Here is an 11,821-nt window from a genome sequence, read left to right as displayed (position 1 = left end):
GATTTAGTCCTAGGAAAAAAATATCAAGAAAAGCATTAGAAAATACTATTAAGAAAGATGTTACCAGTAATATCTATGAAAATTTTATTTTCATTTGAATCATACTGTCACGTGATCTATAAAACTGATACCATAATGAACTTTATTGTTATTATATCACCTGCCCAGAAAGACACAATAAGCAGTTTTATAAACCAAATTACATTTCTAAACATCCTAAGAGACTGTGTCCTCGTGCTAGTGATCGTCACCAAGATAAATTCTTCACACGCAGAATAACATTTCAAAACAAAATTTGCAAATAAAATTAATCCTAAGACGTATTTCACTCATGTTCCATAGTTAAGATTAAAATCAACTGTACATCATCTAAAACAATCGGGTAAAAGAAAAACATTCCAAAAACAGGTGGTATAAATATAAATAACGAGAAATCCTTTTATTGCTCTATGGTAACATCTTAACCGTAAATTGTGAGAAAAAAAAATCTCTGCCACAGTCATCCCTCACCCCTGCCCCAAACCAACAAAAAAAAAAGAAAAAAAAAACTTCTTTGGAGGTTTCTCGGAAGTGAACAAAATGAATGGGAGGAGGCAATGAAGCGAGAGTCTCGGGAGACATCTGCAAGATCATATTGTGTTCCCCAGATCGTGCAAACAAACTTGGCTTCACCAACTTAACAAAGAATAACCAACGAGTTGAAAGATGCAGCGCCAAAGACCCTTTAGATCTCCATCATCAGCTTGGTTGAGGTGGCACCACTTTCAAGCTTCGCATCCATTCACAAAAACTAGGATCATCGAAATGAACAAAACTGGCTTTCAGCTTTGTCCGCTGTTCTGATGTCAACGACCTCAGTTGTGGGAATCTTGCCTCCTGCAAAAAAATTACAATTTGAGATTTGGAGCAATCTTGAAATGTCGTTGACTTTTTTTTTCAACATATCACTGCCAAAGCCTTTTTCCCAACAAAATCATTTTTCCAACAATTTATTTGGTCTCAGAATTAAGAATAAAGTGGTAGTACTGTTTACCTGCTCATAAGGAGGATCCTTGTGCGCTGGGATGAGACGAGAGACAAAAAATCGAGCCTGGGAGCTACCCTCCTGTTTCAAATGTAAACTGATTGTTATAGTTTCTCTTATAAGAGGAACATGAAACTGGGTGGGGTGACAATAAAGAAAATTAACCTTAAATGCAAGGATGCGAGGAGCTGGAAAACGGCACTCAGTCAGCTCTTCAGCCAATGTCCTACATGCGGCTAGAGCAGCAGCACTTCTTCCTTCATCGGCTGCAAGTTCGGCACCCTAGGATCCATCCATCGATATTTAGAAATAAAAAATATATATATTACGATAATACAAACAGTACAAGAAAATAAAAATTCTAAACAGGGAAAGAAGTTGGAGACAAGGCAAACAAAACTGTCAAATATGAACTGCAAGATAATTCATTAGTAGAAATATTATATTCATGATCACAGATTATAGGATCGATATATTTTGGGTTGATTAATTTTATCAATTTCAGCTTCAATATTTTTGGGTTGATTAATTTTATCAATTTCAGCTTCAATATCCACGGTTTCAACTACAACAGTGTTTCCCCAATTGAAGTTGTACTTGCCCTACAGAGACTTTTGCTGATGAGGCATTGTTCAATGTCATCTCTAATCATCCATGTTACTGAAGTCAACAAAAAGGGTTCCTCAAATCAAATTTGACACCTCATAAGCAAAAGGAGTTTTGTGACGAGTCCCTTGAGTCCAATAATTCCAGGGACAAGAAATATTACTGGTTCAGCAGGTGATTAAGGGGAAAAGGTGGGACATGTGGTTTGGGAGATAGGATTCTTTTATACAGAGAAAGAGAGGAGTGGAGTGGGAGGTAGGTAATCAGTCATTGACGACAATTCAGCCTTAGGCTTGGGAAAGGAAATAGAGGGTTCCACTAGTATTTCCTGTTAATTCCTATTATGTTTTCGATACTTGGGTTTCTCATTTTGTTACAATTGAAATCAGGAAGACCAAAACTAAATTTTGGTAAAACTAAAGACCAAATGTGTAATTTAGACCAAAGTAAAAAACGAATATCTTTAAATGGGCTTTAAATATAGGGTATGTTTCAACAGCAAACCCATTCAGGCATCAAAAAGATGAAAAATTTTAGACCCCAACCCTAAACTACCCTCGTTGCTAAGAGAACTCTCCCCCCTTAACTGTTACAGTACAAATAACTAAATCCTTAATTGTGAGGGAACAAAGACCATGAGGATAAAAAAGCAACACCAGCATATCCATAGTAATTTCCAACACAGCACATTTTTTAATATAATCCAGATCACAAAAAGATTCAAAATAAACAACCAACAATATAATAAAGAGGATTGTAAACAACAAATTCCCAACACTACATACAATTAGTTAAAATTGATTAGAAACTATAGAATCATAAGTGTGAGACTCACTAAATAAGTGGAACCATAAATTTCGTAAGTTTCAATAAATTTCAATAAAAAGTAGAGAAAATGTGTTCAAAATAATGTGTCAGAGGGCGTCTTGCTAGCCTTTCTCATGTGATAATGTGACTTAAAACAAAAAATGCATTTATCATAAAAGAATTCAAAGTCAGAAAAGTTAACATGCAAAGAAGAAATTTTAGTGATGGGAACATCAAGCATTTATCATAAAAAAAATCAAAATCAGAAGAATTAACAAAAAACGAGGAAGAAATTCCAATGATTGTAACCCATTCCATAATTGTCTATCAAATTCAAAAACAGTTATGCACCATCTAGTCAAGAGGTTTAAAATAAAAGAACGCTTCCTTTTCCCAAGTACGGATTACCAGTTGCCACAACCTTGGCTAGCCATCTGGCCACCAGCCTCAAACTGCTGTTGGCAACAGTGGCCCTGTAGCAGAGGAAAATGGAGAAAAACAAGACAGGAAAGGAAGATAAAGAAAAATTATGAAAAACAATGGACAGATAATCTATGTGGCTCGGTGCAATTGCATCACTCGCTATTGCACATCATTAACATGAATCTAATTTAATAACAGCATGAATAATTTAATGACTGAGGTAAGTGCCATAACAACCTACCCCCCCAACCCACCACCCCCAACAAGCACACAAAGGATACAGTTTACAAGTAAATGCTTCACACCTTCAACTAAAAATATATCAGCCTAGAAAAGGGAAATAGGAGGCATACCAACCAAATGAAGACATCAGTGCCATGGTCAAGTACAACAGCAGCATCAGACTGCATAGCAAGATCATACGCTGGTAACTCCTCAAAAGTTCCCCCCTCCCTGTGCATTAAACATCGGGGAGCTACCATTCTGAGTGATAGATCAAAGGATGCATTCAGAAACAAATTCCTCAGCACAGACCTCTCATCTTCATGGCCAATAATGCTTCCCAAGAGTGGTCCTCTCCTGAGATGGAAAAGGAGTTCTGGTAAGAGAGCAAGCTCCTTCGGGAAGCTGTGAAGTTTTGACTTGGGTAATTGGGAACCAAATTTTAGAGCAATATCCTTGATTCTTTCATCTATTGTTGTTCGCATATCAATTGCATCAGAATGGTTTATGGCTCGTAACAGGGTTCTTTTTGCAATGAGGACAGAGGCCACTTCGTCCTGAACACTCTCAAGATATGCCGAAATACTATCTACTGTTGGCAACCTCACAGTAATGACCCTCGACACATCAGCTTGATACACATTAGAATATTGAATTGCAAATTGGAAAAAGACAAAATCACTTTTAATATCTCCTTCGGTTTCCATGGAGAGAGAGAAACTTTGGGTTTCCTCAACACTTAGCATTTGAATATAAAGGGCAGTATCATTTTTAAATGTCTCATGGGTATCGACATGTGACTCTTCCCCTGGGCCGATGACTTGAGTAATGACAATATTATCTGATGTACGCAATTCTAACAAACCATGAGACCCCGCTGATCTCGCAGATGCCCTTTGCAAATTAACACCAAAAGCTTCCCCAAAATCATCATGGAGAACAAAAACTCCACCTGATGCTTTTGCAAGAGGATGTAAGATAGGAACTCTTACAGGGCAAGTTCCAGCACATAAAACATCAATTATAGTATTGTGCCGATGAGCCTCACGACCAAGATTTTCCATCCACTTAATTGCAGTCTTTTCCATGTAAGGATAATTAGGATGACTAAAAGAATGAGGGACAGATCCAGGCCCATAAGTGTTCGGTCCACCAGCACAGACAATAATTCTACTATTTCCCCCTGACCTTTTGACCACCCCCCTGGACAGATCGGCAGATGGGCCCTGAATAATAGCAAGAGCAACCTCAACAGCAGTTCCTAGGCACCGATCACGAGAAGCTTCTGGTATATTTAACTTGTATGCCCTCAATGATGAAAATATGGAATGTGCTACAGCCAGTGAAGCATGCATTGGCGACAAGTATATGCCAGTACCATAAATTAAAGCTTTCAAAGATTCTTGACTAGGTGATTTCTCCCCAGGTAGCACATCAGCAGATGCCATTGACTCTTCTGAAAGGTCATACACCGAAACAGTCCGACCATATAGTATAATTCCTAATCTCGTTGTTGGCGAGAGAGAATCAACAAAAGCATGCAAAGAACTCTGTAGATGGTGTAGGTGAGGTTCATCTAAACATTCGTCTATAACAAGAACAATTGGTGCAGACATTCTAGAATCAGAAACTGGTACAAAACCTGGTCTCTTGTTCTCATTTTGAGCATAATCAAACACGGTTGAAGATAATTCCAGAAATCTGCGTAGATCTTCCTTGCTATGTGCAATATACTCCCCATCACTTCCATTCAATTTCCTACATATAACACACTGCCACTGGCCTGATCCAAGTAATATGTTGCAATATATATTTGCATAAGCACCACAGCTTTGGCAACGATGAGGATCACGCTGTATTACCTGGGGGCCCATTGAAACCTCCCTCCCAGGAGAGACCAATGCCCCAAAACCCAAACTGGGCACATTAGCTTGTTTCTTCTGTTTCAGTACCTACTTAGCAAATAGAACAGAAAAGTTAATATCTGTTAAAAAATTTTGGAACAATAAATGGATGCCTTGTAAAATTTTATACCTTGACTATGAATTAAAATAAACCAGAACATATATATATACCTTACGAGCTGAAAAAAGAACAAATGATGACTCTCCAACGGGAACCTTGTCATCTATACTATCAGAAAGTTGATGCTGCAACTCAAACGATCCATTTGAAAATTGCAGTGGCGATGACGACGTTGGCAAAGAAGAAACTGAAGAAAATGCATGAGGCTGAGGCGATGCAGGCGATGTTCGAAAAGGAACCGCAGCTGGACGGACCGGAGACGTAAAAACAGGCGGTCCAGGAGGGGTGCTCAAGTGAGGAACAGAACTGCCAGCGGCAACCCCATTGGCCGGTGACACAACGTTAGGGGTTTTAACGGAACGGGAAGAAGGTTGATCTTGCTGTGAGGGCAGTTTTGATGGAGGAAAACCAGGTGGTGACGGTACAAAATTAGGTGGGAGCGGAATGGGACTCTTCTCAGGGGTTGCACTCTCTCTCTCAGGGGTGAACCCAACATTAGGTTGTGTTGGGTTAGCCATTGAAAATCAAGGAGGCCACTAACAAGAAACAGTCACAGGTACAATATCAAGAAGCAGACTTCAAAAAATATACTGTGCTAAAGCCAGAATTGAATTGACAAAAATCAATACAATCAAGAAAACAAACAGACCCTAATCAAGATTCTTATTCCACTCGCAGGACAATAATAATTCCCCAACTAAATTCTACCTAACCTGCTCAGACACTCAACCAAAGGGTACCCAGTAACCATCCATCATCAGCTGGTCGTAGATCCCCTCTGCAGAGGAACAACCAGATCCCAAATTCAAGAAATGAGTTAGGGTTTGAATGGAGATCAAGATTTGGTGTAACAGAACTAAAGAAAGTGGGATTTGCGTACCTGAGAGAGAGACGATAAATGTTGGGGGAATGAGAAGAAGAATTAATGATGAAAGGGGCAAGAATCGAAATTGTTGACTTTTGGGCACTCTTCCTGCTAATTCCGAGTCCCGCGAGTGGGATTAAGAAAAACGCTGTTCTTTGTGTTATAAAGTGATGTCCCCTTGTTCGTAATTCGATTTGGATTGGGAGGGTTGGCGTTAGAGATTTTTCACACACGAGAGGAAAAAAAAAAAAAAAAAACAGTAACGCTTACTACGCAGTGAAACCTCGGTTTTTCATCTTACGTGTTCCTTTCCTTGTTGGCACATTGCTACTCGCTTACCTGCGACAAAACCTCCACAAGGACTTTCTCACGTTACCTTCAACGCTGGAACACACCTTAAGTATGACATTCCTTTACCCCCAATGAAACACGTGCCGAAAGAATAAAAAATGGAATCACTGATCAAATTAAAAAACTTAATATTTTAAAAATGTAGGCATCATAAAAACATGAAAAAATAAATAATTTGAATGATTAATAATGATTGATTCATATAGATGTAAACATTCTCAAAATATTTGTTTTACACAAAATTGTGTACATTGTTATAGTGAAAATATTACGGTCGGTTTTGTCCAAAAATTAAAATATTTAAATATTTATACAGTTTTATTAATCATCTACTAATAAACAATTTTAAAATAATTACATCGATACAAAAAATATCTTGTTAATTTCATTAAAAATGCTCATATTGATATGAAAAATTAAATAATTATTTTATCATTGCATTCCTTAAATCGCAAGTTGAAAATGAAAAATTATTAATAAGATTTTAAAAGATGAATAATACTGGTATTTAGAAAAATATTTTTGAGGAGTTTTTTTATTTATAGGGTAATTAATTAAATAAATAAAATCACTATTATATAAATTATAAAATAAAATTTTCAAAAGAATTGGATAAAAAACAATTAAAACTCTGTTTTCTAAACATCCTATTGATTGGATTAAATGTTAAAAAAAACTTTAATACAAATTAAAACAGATAATATGTAATGTTTAATTTCCTTAACGACGTACTTGAAAAGACTGTAAAAAAATAGTTAAAGATTTTGGGAAATATGTAATTAAATCAAATTTGAAATTCTCAAGTTAAAAAATAAATTATTTAAATAAGCAAAGAGCACTCTGTTTAACATTTTTATTAAAAAGGAAAATAATCATTAGACTGAGTGAAAATATGATTTTAGTCTTATGAGTTTGGACAAACTTAATTTTAATCTCTATATTTTAAATCAATTAATTAGTTTTAAGAAAATGAGATCTTGACTCTCTTTTTTCAACTCTGCAATAATAAAAATTGTTATAGTCAATTTTAAGTATTAAAAAATATTAATTTTGCATGTGTTTAAAAGATAAATAATTAATTTATCAAATTGAAAATGTAAATTGAATTTAATCTTTTGAAAAAATACAAGGCTAAAAACATATTCTTTTATTAATTAAATAGTAAAAGTTTTTGTCATGAATAAAATAGAGATCAAGTGTGAGTCTTATTCAATTAATAAGTTATCGATAATAAATTTCATATGAACTCCAAATTTAAACCATTAGAAAAAATAAATATCAAGGATCGTAATACTTTGTCAAGCTATAATAAAGAAACACAGTTTCATCTAAACACATGTTAAATTATGTTCGATACAAGATATCCAAATAAAAATAGAAGATGTATTAACAAATTCAAAATTTAAATAATAAGGAACAAATACACATATTTCATATTAAAATAGTGTAATTTTTGTAGATGTGGTTTGATCGACTCTCTTTATCGATCGGTGAATGCTCGTGTGAGATTATTCCATAAAAGATCTCTATATATGTGATTAGTATATGATCAGTCAACACTCATGTGAGATTACTTTGAAAAAGATTTCAAGATATGCGATCAACATCCGTTCAGCTGCAGTCCATATGAGATTATTTCAAAGAAGATCTCTCGATATGCGAATAGCATACGTTTAGTTGCGTCAAGCGGCATTGTCATAGCAAATTATGTATCAGAACATTTGGTCATGTCTGGCGAACAACACCCAAATGGATCACCTACGCACTTAATTAGAGTAAACAAGTTAGTAATCAGGATTAAAAATGATTGGGTCGTGATTAGGCTGATCATAATCACGGGGACATGGAGAAACTATAAATACAAGTCAAAAGTTTAATTGTTGAAACTGTTGTCTCAAATTAATTACGACATTAATTGCTTTGACCAATTGATCATTCATTGACTATTGAAACACCTTTGACAGGTATTCACTGATCGACAAATAGGAACATCGAACGAACAATAAGAGTGAAGATTCAGAGAGCTTGCAAATTATTTAAGTATACATTGTTAGTGTTTCTACATTTTCAAGTTCAATTATGTTAGTTTTGAATAAGCCTACCCTACTTTTGGAAGTAGTGCGCCTTATGTGCAAAAATTATTTATTTTATGTTTTTTTTTTATTTCTGATGTAAAACTATAAAGTAGACAAACTTATTTTTTAATAATACAGAAAGCACAATTGACTCATTCTGCATTTCATCTAACATTATGTGGTTTGACTCATGTTTTATTGATGTTGTATCTTCTTGGTGAACCTCCTCCCTCTAAAGACCTAATAATGGTATCAGAGTTGATTGTTAGTCTTAGTGACCACCTCAAAGTGCAGTATATGATCACTGTATCAAAAGTATTTCTGGCAAGGATTTCAAGTAAATATGTCCCATTAAGAAGAATCGTTGTACGAAAATGAGTACTTGTTATTGGAAATGCTTACGTTGGAGGGGGAGTATACCAATGTGGAAGGGACTCACCCTCGAGAGAGAGATTGTTGGTAATCCAAGTGAATCTAAGTCCCACAAATGGTAGAAATGAGAAAATAAAGCACTGTATAAGGATTAAGATCTATACACCCATAATATTAAGGTTTTAAGTTGAGTGTGATATCAATTTCTTATGTGATTGATCTTAAGTCTCGTTGATATTGTATCTCCTTGATAAATCATGTAAAGACTAATGTCTTATTTAAATGAAATATATGGGCATATATTCTATCATGTACCATTAATTAGTGTTTTGGATTATACCATCGAAAGATAACGGGATCTTTTTATATTTACCGGGGAGGGGGTGCGGAAAGAGTTTATGGCGGTGGAAAAAGAAATTCACCCTACTTACTCTGTTTTTTCTTTTCGAAATTGAGGTTTGGTTGCAGTTCGCAAATCTTGAAGCCATGGAAGAAACCAAGGATCCTCCTATCAGGATTATGAAATTTGTCTCTGAAGAGCAAGTAAACCACCACTCTAAGTCTCAGGCTCTTCTTCAATCTCGAATACACGATTTGTGCATGATTATTGAAGTTTTCATCAGCAATTATTGATTTCTTGTATCGTTGTTCAATATACTGTGTTGGAACAGTTGGTTGAAGCGAAAAGAACAAGGGGTGAACGAGTTGAGGACGGCACTGCCCAGAGAGATAGACCTCTCTACGATGTTCGTTTTCTCATTTCTTGTTAAGCAAAATTTGCATTGTAATTCTCAGTAAGGAATTGAGTTAGGGTTTTCTGAGAAAATGCGTAGAATTGATTGTGAGGGAATTACTGACTCGTGAAGCTTTGAAGTGCAGATTCTGAAGGAGAACAAGGATAAAAAGGATGCAGAATTCAATGAAAGGTTCAAGCACAGTGAGTATTCAACCATCTTTCTGTGATTTGTAATCATGATATTTGGCCTTCACCTTTGGACCTAGGAGTACCAAGGAACTTTTTACTTTTTATTTTTTTACAGTAAATGAATTTGATATTGTGTTGTGATGCGAACTGCCAAGGCAGCTTGTGAGACGGAACCTGTTAATTCTTCCATGTTTATTTGGTGTTGGTCCTTTTGAGACGAGCATAGTTTGTTTGAGTTATGTTATGTTCAGAGTTTTGTTGGTAGGTATCCTGGTTTGAATTTTACCTGTCTAATTATCACAGGACCACCTAAAGCTTTAGACGAAGATGAAACTGAGTTTCTCGATAATTATGAAGCAGTGAGTTCTGGATCTCTTTCTACAGGTTTTGTTTCATGAATTTTTCATATCATGGGTCCCGGAAGTGTAAACCATAGTATTTTAGATATGTGTGTTCTTTGCCTCAATGGTGGTAAGACATCAGGCAAGACAGCTATTTTATATAGTTTGGAAACAATTTGATGACATTTAACATCATGGAGAACAAAAGAGATGCATGAACAAGTTGTAGCAAAGTTTATTCTAGCGATTGTTCTTGTTTGTAATATAAATTTTCATCCGCCATTCAGACAAGACGAGAATATGAACGGCAAGTGGCAGATGAGGAAGCCCAACAAATCCGAAGCTTTCAGGTTAAGTCATTACAGTTACTGTGTGAGAAAGTTGCTTTTAAATTTATTTAAATTGAAAATGCAAGTTCCTTGTACTTTTTATTTGATTTTCTCTTTATTTGATACACTTGCCCTTGCTTAAGTGTAAACATGTGCCTATTATTTGGTCAATGTTTCTAACCATGTTGCTCTTGTATGTTGATTTCAGGCAGCAGTGGCAGCACAGTCCAACATTGTGCATGAAATTAAGGAAAACAACCCTTTACCTGTCGTCCAGGTTAGTTGGTGACTTTCATGTGTTGCTACCATTTTTTGTGAGGGTTTGATAATACTGTTTCATTTCCACGCAATAATGTTGCAACTGATTTCCTGATTCCTACAATAACATATTTACACAATAGACCAATATTGAGCTCTATCATATACTGAAGAAGTTCTTTGAACGATAGACTACTCAGGAGGCGATGACCTCGATAGGTTGAAGAAGAAAAAATACTATTAATAGAGGGACTTATTTGTAAAAAAAAGAATAATGATGGGTTACACTTGCTCAAGAAATTGTTTGGGGACACACTGTTATAGTAGGATTAAAAGCCCGAGAAATCATAATTTGATTGTTATGAAATCACATTGATAGCCTCTACTCGTTTTTTAGCTCGTCTAAGAGCTAGATTTGCTTCAATTTGTTCTTCAGCTTATCTTTCAATTGCCAATCTTTGAAGAGGTATTTAATTTATTAGTTTTATTGCAACAATTTATTCAGTTTTGAAAAACTAAAATAAAAATCATGCGTGTTGCAGATGTTGCTATTTTCATGCTTTTCACCACCCTGTTTTCTCTCGCAGGAACAAAAATCTGCTGTAAAGAAGAATCCAGTCTCTCGTCCATTAGGCATGATTATAAAAGTCAAACCCCAAGCTAAAAAAGCCAGATTGGATGAAGAAAATACTGAGGAAATTTCAAAAGCAGGAAACACTCCTCCGAATGATAAGAGTAAGTCTTTGGAACCAGTACAGGCATTGAATAGCGAAGCTAACAAGTCGCGTGAAGTTGCCCTAACTGGCCTTGTTTCATACAGTGACGAAAGTGACGACGACCTGTAATTTGATACATATATTCAAAGATTTTTCGTGATTTATCTTTTCGTATGTGGTCTTTATTTTCCTTTTTATAGCCCTCATGCATATTTTTAGTACACGGAAACCACCACTAGAGTGGCACCTAAAGCCTAGAACGTAATGACCTCGGAATTACTTATCTGCTGCATTCATTTCTTTTTCTGATTATTTTACACTTCAAACAAAAATATCAATAAGTTTAATAATAAAAAAGGAAAAATGGGGGAAATATGATGTTTCCAATACAAGTGATGTTGAATTCAGTTATTCTAATACGAGTGAAATTGAATCCAATTGTTTTAATTGACGCTTTCTCAGTTTATATGACCTAAAGCTAC

The 11,821-nt window shown here is 35.4% G+C and overlaps 2 protein-coding genes across 4 annotated transcripts; one reads left to right on the top strand and one right to left on the bottom strand.

The window, feature by feature from the left end:
• Window positions 1-414: 414 nt before the first annotated feature.
• Window positions 415-6,219, bottom strand: LOC114167666 (Sec23/Sec24 protein transport family protein). 3 transcript variants are annotated; one of them, XM_028052808.2, is made up of 7 exons: window positions 5,988-6,219; window positions 5,757-5,885; window positions 5,158-5,643; window positions 3,214-5,034; window positions 1,190-1,306; window positions 1,034-1,105; window positions 415-876 (listed from the first exon to the last, which is right to left on the bottom strand). In XM_028052808.2, the coding sequence occupies exons 3-7, from the start codon at window positions 5,623-5,625 to the stop codon at window positions 739-741; spliced, it is 2,616 nt and encodes an 871-aa protein (XP_027908609.2). In that variant the 5' UTR covers window positions 5,626-5,643; window positions 5,757-5,885; window positions 5,988-6,219; the 3' UTR covers window positions 415-738. The 3 variants fall into 3 exon arrangements, with proteins under 3 accessions (XP_027908609.2, XP_085530622.1, XP_085530618.1); XM_085674496.1 differs by having other exon boundaries at window positions 5,821-5,885; window positions 5,988-6,209; XM_085674492.1 differs by having other exon boundaries at window positions 5,158-5,885.
• A 2,920-nt stretch (window positions 6,220-9,139) lies between these two features.
• LOC114176566 (NEFA-interacting nuclear protein) lies at window positions 9,140-11,509 on the top strand. Its single transcript, XM_028061647.2, has 7 exons — window positions 9,140-9,313; window positions 9,442-9,516; window positions 9,650-9,707; window positions 9,999-10,054; window positions 10,324-10,386; window positions 10,574-10,642; window positions 11,211-11,509. The coding sequence occupies exons 1-7, from the start codon at window positions 9,257-9,259 to the stop codon at window positions 11,466-11,468; spliced, it is 636 nt and encodes a 211-aa protein (XP_027917448.1). The 5' UTR covers window positions 9,140-9,256; the 3' UTR covers window positions 11,469-11,509.
• The last annotated feature ends 312 nt before the right edge of the window (window positions 11,510-11,821 follow it).

Source organism: Vigna unguiculata, chromosome 1, assembly GCF_037176805.1.
Source record: "Vigna unguiculata cultivar grain cowpea cultivar isolate G323 ecotype 2 chromosome 1, ASM3717680v1, whole genome shotgun sequence".
NCBI lineage: Eukaryota > Viridiplantae > Streptophyta > Magnoliopsida > Fabales > Fabaceae > Vigna > Vigna unguiculata.
This window is presented reverse-complemented; position numbering and strand designations above follow the sequence as displayed.

Excerpts from the sequence above, each read along its gene's own strand:
- LOC114167666 (XM_085674492.1), bottom strand. The coding sequence starts at position 5,625 with ATGGCTAACCCAACACAACCTAATGTTGGGTTCACCCCTGAGAGAGAG. Across the intron at positions 1,106-1,189 it reads CTCGCATCCTTGCATTTAAG|GAGGGTAGCTCCCAGGCTCG; the intron begins GTTAATTTTCTT and ends CATTTGAAACAG. Across the intron at positions 877-1,033 it reads AGGATCCTCCTTATGAGCAG|GAGGCAAGATTCCCACAACT; the intron begins GTAAACAGTACT and ends ATTTTTTTGCAG.
- LOC114176566 (XM_028061647.2), top strand. The coding sequence starts at position 9,257 with ATGGAAGAAACCAAGGATCCTCCTATCAGGATTATGAAATTTGTCTCT. Across the intron at positions 10,055-10,323 it reads TTCTCGATAATTATGAAGCA|ACAAGACGAGAATATGAACG; the intron begins GTGAGTTCTGGA and ends TCCGCCATTCAG. Across the intron at positions 10,387-10,573 it reads AACAAATCCGAAGCTTTCAG|GCAGCAGTGGCAGCACAGTC; the intron begins GTTAAGTCATTA and ends TGTTGATTTCAG.